General features: G+C 45.9%; 1 protein-coding gene across 1 annotated transcript in view; it reads right to left on the bottom strand.

Moving 5' to 3' along the window:
- The window catches only part of mcama (melanoma cell adhesion molecule a), a gene marked incomplete at its 3' end in the record, with an annotated part of 56,007 nt that extends 38,841 nt beyond the window's left edge, over nt 1–17,166 (bottom strand). The window contains exon 1 of the mRNA XM_080508482.1: nt 17,084–17,166. Within this exon, the coding sequence (XP_080364608.1) occupies nt 17,084–17,150 (67 nt within the window). The 5' untranslated portion in view covers nt 17,151–17,166. The remainder of the gene's footprint in view (nt 1–17,083) is intronic.
- Between the last annotated feature and the right edge of the window lie 4,206 nt (nt 17,167–21,372).

Raw genomic sequence — 21,372 nt, 5'->3', positions numbered from 1 at the left:
AGCCTGGACAACATCCGGTCAGTCCACTTCTCAAACCACAGCGTTCACTCTTCCAGGCTGATCAAAGGCTTTGAGTTGTGGCAGGTCGAGTCGACTGACCGACGGGAAGCAGCAGCATGTGAACACCCGGCGGCAGGAAGCGAAGGACATGGAGGCAATAGAAATGCGACGGCGCCGAGTCAGAGCAGAACAGAGGTGGAAGAATGAAAAAGAAGTCGATTCAGTGGAGTTTGAAGAAGTCACGGGCTGAAAGTTGGAAACTATCAGCTCACCTTTCATCGCCTCAGAGTTTTCTGAGGTGAAGAGCATCTGTCAGTACGACGCCGTCAGCGCGGCTGAGAGCATGACTGCCTCTCATTAAAGGGCCACTGCGCTGATTTTTACACATGAGGGTCCCCGTGGAGAGCATGACGGAGCCTCGGCAAACCGCTTGGCTCTCTGAAAAAAAGTCCTCGTGTCGTCTGAGCTTGGGCCTGAAGACTTGATATTTTTTTCAAGACGTACTTCAATGGAACCCAAGAACTGGGGTTTGAAAGGCGTAATGGGAGGTGTGAGGCGCAGAGCTTTCCAGGGTGAAAAGTCAGGGAGTCTCATCGTCTGCTGCCTCGAAGTCACCGAGCTGCCAAACTTCCTCAGAATCAAATAGCTGGACGACAGTCTGGTCATTCTGATCAATCGGCACGTACACAACGGTCCATCAGGCCGACATTAGAACCTCTAATGACAGGCTGACGAAATTGAGGATTAATCACAGATAGCTGCTCGGTGCCCGGCCAAATAAAACCGCTGCAATTTGGCCGTATTTCATGTCTGCGTCTGTCAGTAAGATAAGAGAGAAGTTATAACAAGTGAATTCAACCAGAGAAGCTTCATTTTGAACAAAACAAATATGCGCTGCGGAACACAATCTGCGTGGAACTCCTCTTGTTTTTTTTTAAATGAGCAAAATATCACTTTGCTTTGCGTAGTGACTCTACCCACAAACAACATCTTCCGAGCCAAACTTTGAAAGTAAATAGGACCGAAGCTGTATTATCACAACGTGCACGTTTCTCCATTAAGATGAAGTCAATTCCTCAAAGACTGCTGATGTGAAAAATACTCGCTGGAGTTAATTACTACAGAACACAGTCCTGTTTGCACACTGATTGCCCCAAAATGCTGTTTTAATTATTGCATGAAAACTGGCGCCTGCTGATGTTTCGCCTTTAAGATCTGTCACGTTAGGATTCGGGATGTGAGTTTGCTCCTCAGGCTCCTTTAAACCAGACAAGATGCAGCTGAAGATGTGGAAATGCTAAACTTTGGCTGTCTTACGGGTTTCCGTTTCCACGGAAACAGTGATCGGAGTAACTGAAAATACGTTTTAAAAAAAAAGGGCTACCAGGATGGAACTTTTTGAAAACTGACCGACTCCAGTCTCCGTGGAAACGGGGGGGGGGGGGGGGGGGGGGGGAAATGCAAACAAAATCGAAAACACCCTGACTCCGTTTCTCTGAAAATTAGGGTAAATGCCACTTTTCGAAAATGCTACAACTTCCATCTCTGTGGAAACGGAGGACCACACAACATTTAAAAAAAGTTCTGACTCCCGTCTCCGTGGAAACAAGAGAAAACACAACTTTTCTGAACCACTGCTCCTGGTCCTGGTCACCACGGCTATAGCAACTACTTGTTCTGCACATGCTCAGTAGAGACGATCAGAACAAAGTTTCCTCCGTGGTGTCGTGACTCCCAGTCCATAGTGTCCTTGACTTGGTACTTTTATTTTGACAGTCACCATAATAACAATCCAACTTGGTGGCCCATTAGATTATCCGTGTTCTCCTTGCTAATGTTTATAACACATTGTTCTCTGCTGCAGGCGTGTGTTGCCCAATTTGAAAGCTACGTCATTTTCAGTGCCTGTAAATCCACCCACAGCCTCCATGTGACCTCACGCAGACGACAAACCCAACGGGGTCGAGAGGTGAACTCGTTGATTCATGATGATCACGGCTAACATCACTGCTGCAGGGTACGACGGGCTTTGTGTGCGATTCTAACTGACGCTGCCGACGGCACTGACCGGGATCTCAAACACTGTTTACTGCTCTGCCGCAACACGCGCTACGTGCAGCTTTTAACATGCGTCATTGTGGATTTCTTTCAGGTTTGTCGATATCCGTGTTCCTGGTGTCTGCTGGGCAGCAGATGTCAAGCTGGTTGGAGGTGAAGGAAGCCCACGGCGTCATGACTCCTCCTGCCCTGCGGGGGGCTTCTGCAGAGTCACACATTTTGTTCCGCGTGCTCGTCGCTCAATAGCCTTAGTTTGGCGCTAATAACGTCGTATTTGGCCGCGTGGGCTTTGCGTGTGCAGCCAGCTGACACGCTGCTTGGGATTAAAAACCTCACGAATCAAGACGCTAAATCGGGTGCAATATATTATTAAATGGAGGTCTAGGTGGGGTCTGCAATGTCAATATTTCTGCATAATACATAAGTATGGCTGTGCTGGAACTTAAACATGGGGCTAATCCCTCCTCTGGGGTCTTAACTCACGTTTCACACAGGAAGCACTGACGTCTGTGCGAAGCCTCCACGTCGGCTCGATTTAGACATTTAATTTGGAAAACGCTTCTCGTGTTCTTGTAACAGTAGTGTGAAAGAAATGTGAACGTGCCGGCAGACCTTCACTTAACCCACAGGGCAGTAATACTTTTAGACCTTTTCTCCTTCAGTGAACAAACACAATGTTCCAGCAAATTATAACTGACAGTGTAGAAAGCTGCCCGGACTCCATTTCCAGTCGCTTATCGAGGTCAGGGTCACTTTCACAGCGAGGTCAGGCGGCTCGGGACAGACGTCCATTTTCCAACAACCAGGTCGCTCTGTCTGCAGCAGGTGACCGAACCACGGTGCAAGACTCTTATTGTGGCGAGACGACGACTCTGTTCTGTCACAAACTGATGTCGGCGAGGTTTTAGTCTGCGCCCACAGAGACACCGCTGCTTCCCACGACGCCGTCGTCCCGACGCTCCGTTTAACACAATTCTCACACACCACTGTCAACGTGGACGCTTTTGGAAACGCTCTGTGTAAATGAGGGAAAACGTCACTTTTCTGAAACGCTGCTGCTGCTATTATTTCGTTTGCACATGTGCAAGTACTCCATATTCTTTTAAGGCTTGGTCGTTTTATTTTGACAGTCACCATAATAACGATCCACCTTGCTGGTCTGTCCTCTAGAGTGTCCGTGTCCTCCTCTCGTTACTGTTTAGAGTGGATTGTTCTCTGCTGCATGTGTGTGTGTGTGCTTTCATTACAAAAACACTAGTTAACCAACATGAACACGACGTTTTCAGTGTTTCTGCTGTTTCTAACATCATTTTCACAACATTGCCAATGTAAAAGTTTTCTGCCACAAAATGTATGCATTTTCACTTGAAATGTGTAAAATGTCCAAAATGTAGAATAATGTCCTAAACATCCAAGTGCCGCTCCATAATCGAGGTTCTTATATTTCCAAGGCACCTTGTCAGAGTCGTCATAAAAAAAACTGTTGGGTGGTAAGTTTCATTAAAATCATGAGGCCGTCGTAGCAAAGATCAATTTTAGTTAACATACAAGCTGCACCTGAGGAGAAGCCATTGTTGTTCAGCACGACGTCTCTGTTTGGGTTTGACTTAAGTTGCTTTAATTAAATTGAGTGTCTTCCAGCAACAAGTAATCCTGCACAATTCATTTACAACTAGTTTTATTGTATTGTTATTGATACTTTGGGTGCAAATGTAGTATTTAAGACAAATTACAGAAAACAACTCCAAATGATCTCATTACATGCAGAAATATAGAAAAAAAGAAGATTTGTGTCGACTCTGCCTCTCTCATCTCTCGGGACGGAGCCTGCCAACGGCTAAACCACAGGCCTTATCTTTATGATCCTCAACTAATCACAGATGGTATTTCTGGGAGTCTTCAATCCAGTTTTCTCAGAGACACTCAGGAATGGTGTCAGCTCGGGGCCCTCGACACGTCTTTATTCTTAAATTGCGGTTGTAGGAGACGCCCCTCGGGGCAGATTCCAAACCTTAAACTGGAGCTGCCGAGGTAGATCACGTTACGGCTCTCATCACACTCGTCTTCAAAAGACACTAGATGTGGTTGGCAGCCACTAAATTGCCTCGGAAGCCATCCCTGCGTGGCGGCCCCCGTAATAAATCCTGTCTGCGACGTGGACATGGCCCTCCAGACTGATTCTTATCTGCCAACAAAAGGCTGTTATCGCAGCCGTCGTCAGGAACCCAACAAACCAGGAGGAACCACCGCCGACGACTGTGAAGGCTAAACATCCATCCCAAGAAGCTCAAGTTGTCTGGAAACTGCGCAGGACTTTCTATTCACTTCTACTTTGTTTGATCTCCACTGATTCACATTCAGCTCATCGCGCTTCCTTCTGCAGGGCATTCTGCAAAATTCCTCCCACACGCCGACCCTCTGACTTCTGGTGGCTGAACGGAGCTTCCTGGCGTCTAAAAGAACGCCGAGCACTAAGGCTAATCCATGAAAATATTACTGTCCTGTAGGCCATTCAATTCAATTTGTCCCACATGGCTCAGGTTGACAGCAACCAACCGTGACGATACCAGTAAATGTCCATTCTAAGGGATATTCCAGGATTTATTCAGATTTTAAAGGAGGTAGAAAAGTCAGAAAATGAGCAGCGAGTGTGTGTTTGGGTCAGTCGTTCCTCAATACAGTGTTTTTTTTTTTTTTTTTTTTTAAGCTCATGATTGATTCTTTGTGATTGCTTGGTTGTACTGCATGAGTCCTACAGGCGCCACCACTACTAGTTTATGGCTACAAAGTTTGATGTAACTGCTTCCTGGTCATTTTTGAATTTTAGAATTTTCTGGATACCTTACACAGTCTGTGATTGCTGCTTTTCTAAAATGCTGCTGCTGTGCATGCACCCGACAGTTGTTCTGCACATGCTCAGTGGATGGACACATAACAACATTGCCTCCTAAATCCAAAAACAATGCGTTTTCATTTGACACATTATTGTGTAAAACGCGGTCTCAGTCCCTTGTATAGCAAACTGCCAATAAGACGTTGAAGTGGAGCTCAGGCGGCTCCCCGCCCAGGCTGGGTACGCTCAACCCTCATACCTGGAGCACTGAAGCAGAATGGATGAATGGATGAACGGATGAACGGATGTCGCATTCACTGCATCAGATCCGTGTTTTTTCCCCGAGGTTAAGCTTTGAATTTTGTCGTTGAGGTTAAAACTTTGACTATTTGCAATCTTTAGGGCTTCTTCAATAAAGTTTATTAGTTTGATACAGAAAATATCAACTTACAGTGGAGCTACTAGCTATATTTGTGATTATAATACTGTTAATACAACATACAGGCAGCTTAAATTAGGTTAAAATGATTTTTGTTCTATAAACTCTGAAACAAGTGATACAAAATAACACCGTTTTCAAATGAGCCAGCATATTTTATTACGTTTTTAATATTATACAATTAAAAAGAAGTTATTGTCGCGTTATTAATTTGTCACTTTTGCTCTTATACAACTCTTGAGGCCGTTTTCTGACACTTCATTGTCGAACTATACGAATCCAAAAATTCTGCATAACTTTGCAAAGTGTCGAAAAGCGTCCAAGTGAAATTCCAGCGTCTGCTCAACAGTTGCTGTTGATTTTCTCCGTGTGGTTTATCCGCGGCCTCTCCTCCTCCCGAGAGACGCTTAAACAAAGAGTTGTGCCCCGTGGGGAATGTGCCAAACAAACGCCCGGCGACCCGGCGACTCGGCGAGATAATAAATAATTAGCGTGCGCAATGAATCAGCTGAAGGGGAGAGTCCCCACTCAGAGTGTGAAATGTGAGTAAAGGCTGGCCCTTAATGCTGCACTAAACGTTAAGCCTCGGGCTGCCGGGATCACATTCACACACACACAACCGACAAAAGGCCTCAGTGACACTGTTCCTCCTCCACACACACACAACCATACACTTTATTTTACAAAAAGCATGTGAAGTTAATGGTGTTTTCGTGTGTTAACCGACAGAAGATTTTAGAGAGAGCTAGAAAAAGCGATGAAGAACAGGCTGATAGATCATCATGACGGTACAGTGATTTATTCCAACAAAAAGACTGGGGGGGGGGGGGGGGGGGGACACCAGCAGTGGCAGATGCGTGAATCAACAGCTTGGTACAGCCCATTAGGACGAGGCAAACACCATGAAAGACTGTCTGCTTTGCCCCGAGGTCCTCGTGAATATTCATGTGCACATGCACACGCGCTCAACGCGGGTGTGTGTCCATGTCTTTGCCATCAAAGTCGGCCCGCGCTGATTTCATCTTCACTTAACAGATGTGAATGCAAGTTTATGTGACGGGCGGCCGACTGGCGCGGCGCCAGGCGTCACCGGCGCTCCCGCTGCATCTGGAGAGGCGTAATTAAGGTGAACACTACAGGAGATTTCTCTAATTGTGTGATGAAATATGCATTTGGCAAAGTATTTTATTGCCTCCCTGTAGAAAAATGTGATTTCCTCCTAACAGTATATAGCCCTAACCCTAACCCACTGATAATACATCCTCATTGCAATACAAACCTGTGCATTGCTCAACATACTTGGCTCCACCTGATTGGCCATACAAAGCTAGAATAATATCTAAAAACCTAAAACTCAACCAATTAACTCCAAAAAAAAAGGAAAAATGAGCAGTGTTATTTGAAAGTACAAATCCTAATCCTTAATACAAAGAAATAACCCAACGGGAGTATGAAAAATCAACATATTCTTTTAAATTTCACCTGCAGCTAAAAGGTGTATTTAAACCACTAATGTTTGCATTTTTGTTTCGGAAAAGTTTCTGGCAACGTTTTGAAAACTTTATCTGTTGACATGGAAATGGCAGCAACACTGAATTTTTAGTGGGCAGTATTAATCGTCTCCACACCAGGAGCGACGCCCCAGAAGTGTAGAAAGTGTGTCCTCTCTCTCTCTGGCTGGTTCCAGGTTTTAAAAAGTGTGTTGCTCCAAGCAGCCAATCAGAAATCAAACCCTATATAGTGTCATCGGGGGTTTAGCCAATCACAATCAAGTTAGGCTCCTCCCCCTTTGACTCCTCTGTGTGCTCTGGCACATGGCACCACGACAGGAAGTACTTCCTCCTCTTCCCATAGATGGGCGTGTGTGGGCGGAGCCAGACCAGCTCACACAGACACAGCAGATTCTGAATGTAGCTCCTAGGATCCAATATTCTAATGGAGGAGAAGCTGGATTTGGGGCAATAAACTTTGAATACAAAGTTTTTGGAGCAACTAGACCATGAGAAAGTGTTGAAAAGCTGCATGATATGACTCCTTTAAGGCGCAAGCGGAATTTGGTGATTTGGTTAAAAACAAAAAGTAGCTTCTCAACTTTGTGCAACAATGTGCTTCATGTTTAAATACCTATTTATGTAAAGGGCTTGTTTAAATATATCTGTTACCAGTTCATTTGTAAAAATAATAAAAGGGAAAAAAAGTCAAATTTTTCCTTGTTTACACAGAGACTTCTCAGGAAATTGTCTTTTCGGCACCACTGCCTTGTAAATAGACGACAACATTTTTCCACTTAGACTTGAAAATGCCATTGCCCGATAAGTGAACCAAATCTGACATATACATGCTGATTACGACCAATTAATAAATGCAACTCACTTCATGTACACGTTGCAGATTTTGGTCTATTGTTGGTGGAAGAAAGCTTGTTGGTAGTTTAACACTGTCACATATTAGTAATTAGTCCTTTAAAAGCATGGACTTCTATCTTCAGCCCGGAGGACTGTCTCATGTGTCTAAGTTGTGGTTGTTGTCATCATCCACCTCCTTGGTTCAGGTGTTCAGGTGTTCAGGTGGCCTCGGGGTCCCGACATGTCCGGAACACAGACCATCCCTGCGCCCTTCACTCTTCTGTTACGCTCATCATCCGTGCTCATGCCATCACTCTGCAACCCGACCCAGGCGATGAGGTAAGCGCTACACTAAATAGAATTGTGGAGACCCTGCAGGTGTTCTCCAGGTGACACCGGCACACACACACACACACACAAAGGGAATAATCAGGATTTGACATTCCTGGGGACAATGGCGCGGTGTGAGGGGAAGCCTCCAGCAAACGTGAAGGAATCATGGTGGCATGTCCTTTGTTGGCAGGAGAAAAAGTGTCTCTTATCAGTTACAGGGGCTCAGACTCTGAGATATGAGTGAACCCTGGAACCGGTGACGTAGGCCTGTGTTCACATTTCACACAACGCCTCAACGCCTCGGGAAGGGAGCTGGGAATCTGTGCTTTGCACCCACCAGGAGTAACCACACTTCATCCTCGGCCATTCTGAAGCAAATGATGATCAATGACCCTGGAAGAGCTGCAGGTCGGGTCAACTTGGTGACATTGTGGGTCTTGGTGGAGGAGTGACGACACGCTGGTCTCTGACTGACGCTTTCAAGGTGGACAAAACAGATCCTACATCAACACTGAAACCGCATTTACACGACGACGCCTCAAGGGAAAACGCATTGCGTTTTTGTTTAAGAAATGTTTTACCTTCACATGACAATGTCTTGAAAAGACGTCCATTCACACAGGAACAGCCAAAACGGTGAAAACGATGTATTTAGTGCGGCAGGCCAAGAGTTGTTTGTTACAGCAATTCCACTTTTTTGAACTTTGCTTTGATGCGACAAAATTTGGGGTTTTTTTGTTACAGAAAGGTTTCGCATTTACACGTTTTCAAAACTATATCAGTTTCCCCGGAAATGGCAGAAACACTGAGAACTGTGTGCTTTTCTTGTTTGACCACAAGTGGGCGCTGTTGTTTGTTTTTATGATAAGACCACACACACCGAGAACAATCCACTCTAAACATTGCTAACAGAAGGACACAGACATTCTAGTGGACAGACCACCAAGCTGAATTGTTACTACAGTGACTGTCAAAATAAAAGTCCCAAGTCATGACACCATGGAGGAAACTTTGTTCTGATGGTCTCTACTGAGCATGTGCAGAACAAGCAGTTACTACGACCCTGGCGCACATGAGCCGTAGCAGCATTTCAGAAAAGTCGCGTTTCTTTCGGGAGATAAAGTGGGAACATTTTCAAAAAATAGCATTTTTCACGGAGACTGATTTTATTCAATGAGTTGCGTTTTCCTCTCATTTCCATAGAGATGCATTTTCAAAAAGTTGTGTTTTAACTTGATTCCACAGAGATGGATCTTTTTCAAAAGGTTGTATTTTCAGTGGCTGTTGCGTCCCAAAATGCAACGAATGTTTTCCGTTTTCACCGGAAAACATCTTGTAGACGCAGCCCGAGTTGAACTTCAATGCATCATTTGACATAAAGAAGTCGTGTTTGGTTAAAAGTGGATTAAAACGGGTTTAAACAACGATGAGCTGTTTGCTATCGCTATGAGGTAATCCTCCGCTTTCATGTTGACGACAACAAGAACAAGGGTAAATATTCCCAGGCTCCGTCCGCTGCTCTACAAACCATTAAAAAAAAAAAAAACAAAAGCCACAGACGGGGGGGGGGGGGGGCATGAGAGAGGTGCGTGAGCAGACACAGTTTGGGGGGCACTGCTCAGAAAAAGGCGGGAAGGAGGCAGAGACCATTGTGGTGTTGGGTTTCTCTGAAACGTGAGCTCAAGCTTGTTACACACACACACACACACACACACACACACACACACACACACACACACACACACACACACAGCAGAATGTGTGGGGCGTCAGGTGTGTGCAGCTGCTGGGTAAGCTCTGTTTGCACACCAAAGACAGGGAGGAAAGGTTTCTCAATGAAGGCCATGCTGGAGGGATTTTTTTTTTTTTTCTTGTCTCTCCCTCTGGTACTCGTGGGACGGCCGCCAACACTTGGATTAGGGCCCAAGAGAGTGCCATGTGTCCCACAGATGGGCCTTCTAAATATGAAGGGACGTCATGTACAGATGGCCAATTTCGCCTGGGCACAGTTTACACACTATTGGCCAAATCTGCTTCAGACTGAACGACTACCAGTGGAAGCCTCGTTTTAAGACAAAGACCTGGATAATCTCAATCTCTTTATATGTCTTTATGTGTATAAACGTGGCCACCTGCACCAATATTCACGCTTTAGAGCACATAAAGTAGTACTATTTGAAAACAACCTTTAGAGAACCAGGTTCGACTGGAGAATTGCTCTCAGTGTATTTATATTTAGGTCAAATGTTGTTCTTGGCTGTATTAACTTTGACTTTCTTTTAACTATCGCCACCTTTAATTCTATTCATACACAGGTACTAAGCTCATTTAAGTTCCGGGGCCACATACTGCCAAAGTTCCTCCTGAAATTTAAACTTTATACGTTTTTCTTTGTTGTGGTGCCGAGAATACATGATGAAAGTGTCTATATTTTCACAAAACCAAACAAATAGTAGAGAAAATGACTACAATCTCAAGATAAAGCCCATTTTAATGAAACATTCTGCTGCAAAATATGGTGAAATGTCCATAAAACTCTTACAACTGTTGCATTATGAGTGTTTTTACAAATACCCTGACAGCATGGCTCTGAGGCTAATGCTTGTTAGCATCGTTTATTCTCCATATTCGTTTATACAATGTGTTCAAGAGAAAATATAAAAACCTTTGTTGAGTTTTGAGGGTCCGTTTACATGACTGTGATGCTCGGAGCCACTGAAAATGCAACATTTTGAAAATTCTCCAATTCCTCCTTATGAAAACCGGGCAAAATGCAACTTTTCTAAAACGCAGCCACTGTGTACGGCAATAGTAACTAGTAGTTCTGCACATGCTCAGTAGAGACAATCAGAACAATGTTTCCTCCACTGTGTCATGACTCCCAGTCCATAGTCTCCTGGGACTTGGTACTTTTACTGTAATAACAATGCAACTTGTCGGTCTGTCCACTAGAATGTCGCATACGAACATTGCTAATGTTTAGAGCGGATTGTTCTGTGCTGCATGTGTGTGTGGTTTCATTACAAAAAGCAACTTCAGCACTGTTTTCACAAGAAACATGGAAACGGGGTCTCAATGTTGTGTTGTGTCCACTATTGTGAAGAAATTTGAAAAGTTTTTGACTGTTTGCTCTGTGTTTTGGCCGGCTTGGAGCCTCTGGTATTCTGACCCACGGGCCTGAAGTTTCTCATTCTACCTGCGGCTTCCTGAATATTACTGAAGAATCTGGGTGTTTCTGCTGATTTCTCTGTCATTACAGGGACAGAGGTTTGTACACATTACGAGCTTGGTAGCATTAAACTGCTCAACAGTTCAGGTCCATAGTCAAGACCAGACGTTGTTGTGTTGCAACAAATAGAATTACAAGCATAAAAACCCCAGCCACAGCCTCCTCGCTGCTTTAGTGCTGCATGTAAAATAATCAATGTTGTGCAAGCAGAGCAGCCAAATCCAATATCTGTGATCCAACAAAGCTTTAAGAAATCAGCCTCCTACTGCTGCTGCTGCTGCTGCTGCAAAAAAAAAACAACCTCCAATGCCTGCAGCATTTTTTTAAAGTATGAAAAAAAAACCTGCAGCAGTTGTGGAGACATGATTGGAGTTTCCAGCTCAGTGGGTGATAAGAGTTTTGGCACAGCTCCATGACAAGTTCCTCTACCCGTAGATGCACAAGGATGTTTCTTTCTTCCCTCATGAGTGATTCACACCTTTCCTCTTCTACCATCGGGCTTGCTTAAAAAAAACAAAAACTTCTTCTCCATCGTCTCTAATCTGGATCGCTCGCTCGATGGATTTTCCACGGTGTTGAATGATGTGCTTTGAATAACCCACAAGTGAAGGATGCTTTGGGGCCGCGGCTCAGCTCCAGAAAGGTAGTCGATAAGAGAGATTCCCTCCCTGAAGGCCGGGGGATCAAACTACAGAGGCAGCTGCCGGGCATGAAGCAACGTGGGCCTGAAAAGCCCTCGGTTTAGGAGTGGGGGTGAACGTCAGCGCCGCTTTGATTTTCTAAAACATGTCTTGGATCTTCGGAGCGTAACGCAGGCTTTGAACTACACGCTAGAACAACAAAACACCCAAAAAGTTTCCAGGAAAATTGCCTCTCTGATACGCGGAGCCCAAAATGCAGCAGCCACATTTAATCCTCGCTTGCATGTTTTCAGGCAAAACCTGAAAACTCGGTTGCATTTCTGGGGGTTCGTCGACACCAGCCACTGACAACCCAGCTTTTTGTAAAGCTGCTCTGTAGGTGGAACTTTTGGAAAACGCTGTGACTCTGTCTCCATGGAAACGGAAGAGGACCCCGCTTTTCTGAAAATCCATGGCCAAAGTAAAGAATTCTTCTGCACATGCTCAGTAGAGGCAATCAGAACAAAGTTTCCTCTGTGGTGTCATGACCCCCAGTCCATATTCTCCTGGGACTGGGTACTTTTATTTTGACAGTCACTGTAATAACAATCCAACTTGGTGGTCTGTCCATTAGAATGTCCTTATACAAACACTGTTCATGTTTAGAGCGGATTGTTCTGTGCTGCATGTGTGTGTGGTTTCATTATAAAGACAAACAACAGCACCAACTAGTGGTCCAACATGAAAACTACACCGTTGTCAACATTTCTGCTGGTTACATGGAAACAGATAGTTTTGAAAACATGAAACATAAAGTCAAAAATTATGTTTTTGCTTGAAATGTTGCGTAAAAGTAAAGTTACAGCAACTGGAGTCGAAAATGCGCTTTAAGAGAATAATCTCAAGAGTTTCCTTCAAATAGATCAATATATGTACAATTCAATCGGACTGTTCAGCCAAGTTCAGGAGCAGTTCACGGTAATTTGAAGAGCCCTCTCAACATGTACCAAAAAGATAAATCCCATTAAAGTGAAGGATTTAAGGTCTTAAAGGGTCGATGTCAAGTGAACGCAGCTGAACGGGTGCAAAACAAGCCTGAACGTCCAAAGTAAATAAAAGTTAATGAAATGGGCCGTATTATTACTATATTCATGATTGTTCATCATGAATTAGCATCCGTGCAAACACTGCAGGGATCAAACAGCACACTCTCTTTAATGAAAACAATGAGCCAATACATTAGATTATATGGCTGCCATGCCTGGCTATCACTCAAACGCTCTTAATCCCTCATGGACAACTGCAGCCAACAGCTGCACACTTCCTGCTGCATCCCAGACAAGCCCAGTGGCAGTGCGGGCATTCCCAGGCACTCAGCCACCGAGACGGATGAAGGAAAGGTCAGGGAGCCCGGCCATTATTTACCAGAGCCGACGGACTCTCTGGGATACCTCATGACTCACTGATGCCACTTTACATGCACAGAAAGAGAAGGATCAGGACCATTAATAACACGATAACAACCAGAACACTCTAATCCATGACGTGACGAAAGACGTTCAAGGATGGGACTAAAGTAATGTGTAACTTTCCAATCATGCAAAGACTTCAGAGCGTTAGATATTGTAGTTTAAGTGTATTCATTTTGTACAACATGCAGCTTCCTGTGGTCTGAGGTAGAGGATCAGTGCTATTGTCAAGCATCCATTATACAAAAAATTTTAAAAAATCACCTGATCAGGAGCTAATCATGACATGTTGTCCAGTTTTTACACCATCAAATTGCAAATTAAACCCAAACTGATCTGAGAAAAATGTGTAAACGGGTGTCCAACATAAGAGCCATGAGCCAGAACCTGGACCGCGAGAGGCTCCAATCCAGCCAAACCAAGAAAACTGCAAAAGTTCAAAAGAAAACATTTATAGATTCTTTTTAAACCCATTTTGAAAGATCAACAGACACAACAGAGCTGAGATATCGGCGATGCTGCCATGAAAGACAGCAAACTAGCATTAGTCTCAAAGCCTTGCTGTCAGGGTGAAAACACCCACAATGCAACAGTTCTAGAAGTTTTTTTCCCACTGCAGTTTGCATCATTATAATTGGCTTCATGTCGAGACTGGAGTCATTTTTGTTTGGTTTTGTGAAAATACAGACATTTTCATCACATATTCTCTGAACCACAATGAAGAAAAACTTTACATTTCAAGGCTTTATTTGACCCGTCCGGCCCACTCCAGATGTAATTGAGCCATTAGCGTCCTGTGAACTACAACACCCTGGGCACTTCTGATCTACAACAACCTAAACCAGCGGTGCTCAATACGTCGACCGCGATCTACCAGTCGATCGCAAAGGTAGTAATAGTAGATCGCATGACATTAGAAAAAAAATAGACGCTGGTGTAATGAAACTGATATACCTTTCCGAATTACGAGTAGAATCGAACGCAGCATCAGATGACGGCTGAATTTTTCTGACCTTCAGGTCGCCGCTCACGCGCAAACGACGACGCTAAGTGTGGCAAAGCTAACAAGCTAGTCAGCGAGTTACCGCAAATTTGAAGCGAGGGCTTCAAATTACCGCAAATTTGAAGCCCTCGCTTTTTTTCTTTTAAACTCGAGAAAGCTCTGGTCATCAAACATGAGTGGGGGGGCTGGACCGAGTGAGAAGACGAAGACGTGTCACGTTCATGAGGAATGGGAGGTGGACTTTCTTTTCACGATGTCATTTTCGAAGTGCGTTTGTCTCGTCTGCCAGTCGACCGTCTCAATACCAAAGAAGGTCGTCAGAGTAAACTCAGGTAATTACAAAGAATGTTCAGAGTTAATATGACAATATTGGCTCGTATGGTTTTGCTAGGTACATCATTATACATTGTACATATAAAGAATCCTCAATATATTTGAAAATAAATATATGTTTTGCATTTTTTGTAGTTGGTGGATCACTTTGACTTGGTGGTTTTAGAAGTAGCTCGCATGCTGAAAAAGTGTGGCCACCCCTGACCTAAACCATCTTCAACATGTTAACATTCCACTTCCCGCCACCAGGAGGCGCTTCTGGTGTTTGAAGCCTCCTCTGCTGGAGGGGCTGTCACATCATACATGTCCTTACGCAGTGCGTGGTGTTGACAGTTGGAGAACAAACAGCAGTTTCATGGCGAGGTGGAGCTGGACCCGATAAGCCTCCGGAGGGCGAGGCGGGTCAGGAGGAGTTACGTCTACTTAAGAGGGTCGCCTGTCAGGGTTCTGATTGCCAGAGACATTTCAGGCACAAAGAAAGCAGGCGGGGGGGTTTAAGGATCCCTCCGAGCCTCCGAATGCACGAAAGGATGAAATGTCGTTTGGTTAAAAAATATTTCAGAACGGCTCAGACTTGGAAAAAAGAAGGGGAGAAAAAATAAAGCCCGTGGTCCGTGGTGTCTCCTCTCTGTTCTCTAAATGTCATCGTAAAAAGCTCCGCTGCTCAGATTTACTGCCTCGACACACTTCCCGGAGCGCTTTCTCATTCTTCTAACACAACATGACCATCATACTGATGAACGCAGGAATCAATAGTGGACCCGCTTACACTACATCAGCCCCGGCTACATGTTCCAGCTCTCTCTCTCTCTCTCTCTCTGTCTGTCATTTCCATGCCGGAGAAATGCTTTTAGCCACAAATTGCCTTGCAGCCAGTGGCCTTCAAGGCCCATTAGGGAGGGAGGTCAGTTCAGACGGAGGGCTGGTTTTGGGGGGCCGTTCGGTGGGCCGGGGGTCTTTATCAGACCTAATCCTAAAACAGACAGCTTTACTTTGTCTCTGGAGGAGGTAGAGGGGAGATGAGGATTAAAGAGAGGTAACCCAATTAAGACAAGGCTGATGGAGTAATAAACAGGGATTTAAGAGGAAAAAAAAAAAAAAAAAAGGGATAAGGTCCGGACAGAGTGAGTGTTGTCCTGTTGTGAGACAAGGAAGGAAGAGGGAATGGGTTCCTTTAAGATACACCAGCAAAGGTTCAGCAGGCAGACTTGTTATTGCATTATGTTTATTTCAGGTTTGACTTGCGAAATTACTTGAACTGAAGATGAAAACAGAAACCCATAACTGAGAGTACTATAACTATTTCCAAACATTAACTCGCCAATCTATTCATAACTTGTCCAATACAAATTCAATTACACTGAACATAAAATACCATAAATCTGTTTTAGGGAGAGAAAAAAAAGAGCAATAACCAATTTCATCACCCAAAAGTGTCCAACCCAGCACCCAAAACCTAACATCAGGGTAGAATACAACGGAAATGACTGAATTCTGCACAAAGTCGAAGTTTAAAGTTCCACCAGGCCATCTGAAATAGCGTGTGTCTATGTTTTCATCAGCTTTAATGAGTGAATAATAACCTATGTTCAGCTCATCAACCACCCAGTTTCAGGGTTTACTTTGGGTTTTGCAACTTAAAAGTTACACCAGTGAGACAACTCCTTAAAACAAACAAACGATACCTGAAATTCAGCTTTAGGAGGAGAAGCCGTCATAACTGTACAAGTAAAGGGAGAAACCTGGAACTGTCACGTGCTGCTGCTTTTCTGACTTACAAAGTCACATTTTGTGGTTTCGACAAGAAGTTTAAACCCCAAAATGTTTCTGCAGCAGTACAAACCCATGTCTGATGCAAACGTCTGGTTTGTTACAAAGGCAGAAGCTGAGTTAACACACGCACACACGCACACACACACACGCACACACACACGCACACACACACACAGGTCACTGCACTAAACCAGCTTCTTTTATGACACTCCGGTTGGAGAGTGTGACTCTTCTAAATCTGCCCCTGCGGTTCACATAAACTTCGGCAGCAGTCCCGTTAAAGCGTGAATCACTTCTCCAGACCCCGGTTCTACCGAATTTAAGGACAAATATTTGCACGCGGCGCGCGCGTGACGAGTGCGCGCGTCAATTACGGAGTAATTAACTGCACCTTGGGAGGAAACGTGAAGGAAGGAGAGTTGAAAGCGGAGGGAAGGTGAAGATGTTTGGCGCACTGGTGATTTTAAAACAGCAGGATTCGGAGCTTAGAAGCAGGAGCGACGGTGTGAAATGATGAGGAGAGAACAGAAAGAAGAAAAAAGAAAGAAAGAAAAAAGACGCAGCGTTCTCATTCAAACTCCTGCCTCCAACTTTTTTTTTTTTTTTTTTTTTTGTTTAAGAAAGAGCGTTAAATGTACGTGAACTCACCGCGGCAGTCCAGCAGGCAGAAGCAGAGGAACGGCAGGAGGAACGCTCTGTGCAGGAGAGAAGACATGTCTGCTCCTATCCAGTCCAAACTCAACTGAGAGGGAGAGCCGCGCTCCGGAGAGGAGTTCAGGAGGGGGCGGGGGGAGGAGGAGGAGGAGGGGGGTGCACGAGGAGGAGGGGGGTGCACGAGGGGGGGCGCATTATATTTATATCTGTTTGTTTTTCAATGCGCATGTTTGTATTCTGCTGTTGGCACTGCTGAGTGTGTTGTTATAGTACAGGTCTGCTGGGTTTTTTTTTTAATTATACGTAAACTTTTCTTTCCGGTGAGTGTGTGTGAGGAGGAGGAGGAGGAGGGGGAGGAGAGGAAAGGAGGTGGAGGTGGAGGAGGAGAAGTAATAAAAGAGGACTTCGTTAATGTCTCCGTGTCTTGAGTCTCTTCTTGAGACTTTGTGTTGCAGAAGCAGGAGGACGAGCAGGAGCTGTTATAGCAGGAGGAGGAGATGAGGAGCAGTAATAGCAGGAGGAGGGGGAGGAGATGAGGAGCAGTTATAATAGTAGTAGTAGGAGGAGGAGATGAGGAGGAGGAGGAGCAGTAATAGCAGGTGGAGCACATGAGGAAGAGGAGGAGGAGGAGGAGGAGCAGTGGCAGCAGGAAGAGGAGATGAGGAGGAGGCGCAGTAATAGCAGGAGGAGATGAGGAGAAGGAAGAGGACAAGGAGGAGCAGTAATAGCAGGAGTAGATGAGGTGGAGGAAGAGGAGGAGGAGGAGGAGCAGTAATAGCAGGAGTAGATGAGGAGGAGGAACAGGAGGAGGAGGAGCAGTAATAGCAGGAGTAGATGAGGAGGAGGAACAGGAGGAGGAGGAGCAGTAATAGCAGGAGGAGATGAGAAGGAGGAGCAGTAATGGTAGGAGGAGGAGGAGATGGGGGGACCAGTAATAGCGAGAGGAGGAGGAAGAAGATGAGGAGCAGTGACAGGAGGAGGAGAAGGAGATGAGGAGGAAGAGGAGGAGCATTATTAGCAGGAGGAGGAGGAGGAGCAGTAATAGCAGGAGGAGGAGGAGGAGGAGCAGTAATAGCAGGAGGAGTAGAAGATGGGGAGGAAGAGGTGGATGAGCAGTATTAGCAGAAGGAGAAGGAGATGAGGAGGAAGAAGATGAGGAGGAGGAGCAGCAGTAATAGCAGGAGGAGAAGGAGATGAGGAGGAAGAAGAGGAGGAGTAGGTGGAGGAGATGAGGATGATGAGGAGGAGCAGCAGTAATAGCAGGAGGAGGAGATGAAGAGGAAGAGGTGGAGGAGCAGTATTAGCAGGAGGAGGAGGAAGAGGAGGGGATGGAGCAGTAACAGCAGGAGAAGGAGGAGATGAGGAGAATGAGGAGCAGTGACAGCAGGAGGAGGAGAAGGATATGACGAGGAGCAGTGACAGCAGGAGGAGGAGATGATGAGGAAGAGGAGGAGGAGGAGGAGGAGGAGCAGTGACAGCAGGAGGAGGAGGAGCAGTGAATGCAGAAGGAGGAGGAGGAGGAGCAGTGACAGCAGGAGGAGGAGGAGGAGCAGTGACAGCAGGAGAAGGAGGAGGAGCAGTGACTGCAGGAGGAGGAGGAGGAGCAGTGACAGCAGGAGGAGCAGTGACTGCAGGAGGAGGAGGAGGAGGAGGAGGAGCAGTGACAGCAGGAGGAGGAGAAGGAGATGACGAGGAGGAAGAGGAGGAGGAGGAGCAGTGACAGCAGGAGGAGGAGGAGAAGGAGGAGCAGTGACAGCAGGAGAAGGAGGAGGAGCAGTGACAGCAGGAGGAGGAGGAGGAGGAGCAGTGACAGCAGGAGGAGGAGAAGGAGATGACGAGGAGGAAGAGGAGGAGGAGGAGCAGTGACTGCAGGAGGAGGAGGAGGAGGAGGAGGAGCAGTGACTGCAGGAGGAGGAGGAGGAGGAGGAGCAGTGACAGCAGGAGGAGGAGAAGGAGATGACGAGGAGGAAGAGGAGGAGGAGGAGCAGTGACAGCAGGAGGAGGAGGAGCAGTGACGGCAGGAGGAGGAGGAGGAGGAGGGAGGAGGAGGTGCAGTGACAGCAGGAGCAGGAGGAGGAGGAGGAGGAGCAGTGACAGCAGGAGGAGGAGCAGGAGGAGCAGGAGGAGCAGGAGGAGCAGGAGGAGGAGTCAGTGACAGCAGGAGGAGGAGGAGGAGGAGGAGGAGGAGGTGCAGTGACAGCAGGAGGAGGAGCAGGAGGAGGAGTCAGTCCAGGTGTGGTGTGGACGGTGGTCCTCTTGTGTGGCAGAAGCAGCTTATCACAGTTTCGTGACGCCACAAACTCACACAGCCTCATTTGTTCTCAGAGGAAAGTCCTGAAGGTCGCTGTTAAATAAACCACCTTATCACGCCTCCACACGCCGGAGCCCAAATCACATGGCCTGCTGGCTGTATTCAAATAAGTGGGACACTAAATACTGTCTGAAGGCTGAGGAGTCGACTCATACACCAGTTTGAAATTTAATTTTGACTTCCCCAGCACTTCGAGGACGTTTATGGAAATAAAGCGCTAATGCTCTGTAAATGGATTGGACATATCTGCAGCCAGCAGACGGTTACCGCCGCATAATGTAAAAAAAATAAAGAAATACATTTAATAAAATAAGTAAGCTGCTTTGTCAAATCACCCGTTTCACCTTGTTTGTGGGGGGAAAAATAAACCGTTAAAATGAGATCGTGGTGCGAGCTGTGAGGTCACCACGGGGCTGACGCCACTGGAGACCACGGCCTGGTTTTACACAACGTTTTCAAATCGTTCTTGAGTTTTAATTTTTTTTACAGTTTTACAGTTACATGGGGACGTTTTGAACCCAATGTCCACGGAAAGTGGTGTAGCTTTCATGTTAGCCCACTAGTGGGTGCTGTTGGTTGTTTTCGTAATGAAACACACACACACACAGCAGAGAACAACGAGCTCTAAACATCAACAACAGGAGAACACGGACATTTCAGAGGACAGACCACCAAGTTGGATTGTTATTACAGTGACTGTCAAAATAAAAGCACCGAGTCCAGGAGAACATGGACTGGGAGGGAAGAAACTTTGTTCTGGTTGTCTCTACTGAGCATGTGCAGAAGCAGCACTTCCTGGTTACATCACAGAGGAGCTACAGCATTTTTGAAAAGTTCCACCTTTTCAAAAAGTTGCGTTATCCTCCATTTCCATGGAGACGGAGCATTTCAAAGAAGTTGCGTTTCCAGCGGCTCGGCGCCCCCTCAGTGAGGCACAGCTACAGAAGTCCTGGTCCTCTTTGATCTCAGAGTTGCTGGAGAAACCTTGCTTGGAAAAACCGTAACCTGGAGGCTGCTTTTGAAATGATCCACTTGCTGGATTAGAGCCAGTCACTGTCATCGATCCCTCGGTAAATGTTTAGTTTAACCTCAACGGAAACCGGCTGGGGTGCTTCTTTTTTACACTGAGAGGACAACTTTAGAGAACAGGAGTCAATCATTGATGTTTCCTGATCCCTGCACTGCAGGGTTGTTAGACACCTGTTCTGCCACGTCAGGCCTTCATCACCTGTTGCTCTTGTTCTTCTGACCAAGAGACTTTTTCTTGTTGTAAAACTCGTGCTGACTTTAATTTCTCTGTCTCTTCATGGTCTGGACTTCATCGTGATGCAGTTGATGTCCGGTTCATAACGCCCTATAAGGCCATAATAAGACGATTCTTCCTGCAGTGATTCTGAATAAACTACAAACGAAAAGGAATTTGGAGTTCTCAATAAGTAAACCACTAGCAAGGGCCTATGCCACGATATAAGTTACAGCTGTTTCCAGATTTTCAAAAACAGAGACAAGGTGCATATATCTTTCGACGCAGAATAAAGGAAGCCCAAAACAGCCATGATATAAGTGAGACTTTGTGGTGACATGCACGCTGGACCTCCTCCAGTAATGTGAGCAGCTTCCGGGTGTGTGTAACTGACAGTGGGGTTACCTTGGCAGACAGCTGCAGCAGCGCGGCTTCCTGCAGCCCTGCAGCCCTGCAGCCAGCTGTCCAACCTCCATCACACACAGGCCGCCGGCACAACTCAGGAATTAGACACGGCGAGGAGAAGCCTGTGGTCACAGAACACTTATAGTCCTACTATAGGCTCAGGGGAAAAAAAGCTGGTCTCTATACCGTGAAGTGTTGTAACGGGGCGGCGTCCTGGCTCGTCTGGAGAAGTCCTGCAGCGAAGTGAGAAGAAGTCGTTTGCCCTGAAACCTGCAGGTTGTAAATCAGCGACGCTTGCAGATCCACTCAGCGCCTCCGACGGGG

The sequence above is a fragment of the Blennius ocellaris genome (assembly GCF_963422515.1).
Source record: "Blennius ocellaris genome assembly, chromosome: 14".
Lineage (NCBI taxonomy): Eukaryota > Metazoa > Chordata > Actinopteri > Blenniiformes > Blenniidae > Blennius > Blennius ocellaris.
The sequence above is the reverse complement of the archived record's forward strand: the minus strand, read 5'-3'. Positions and strand labels throughout refer to the sequence as shown.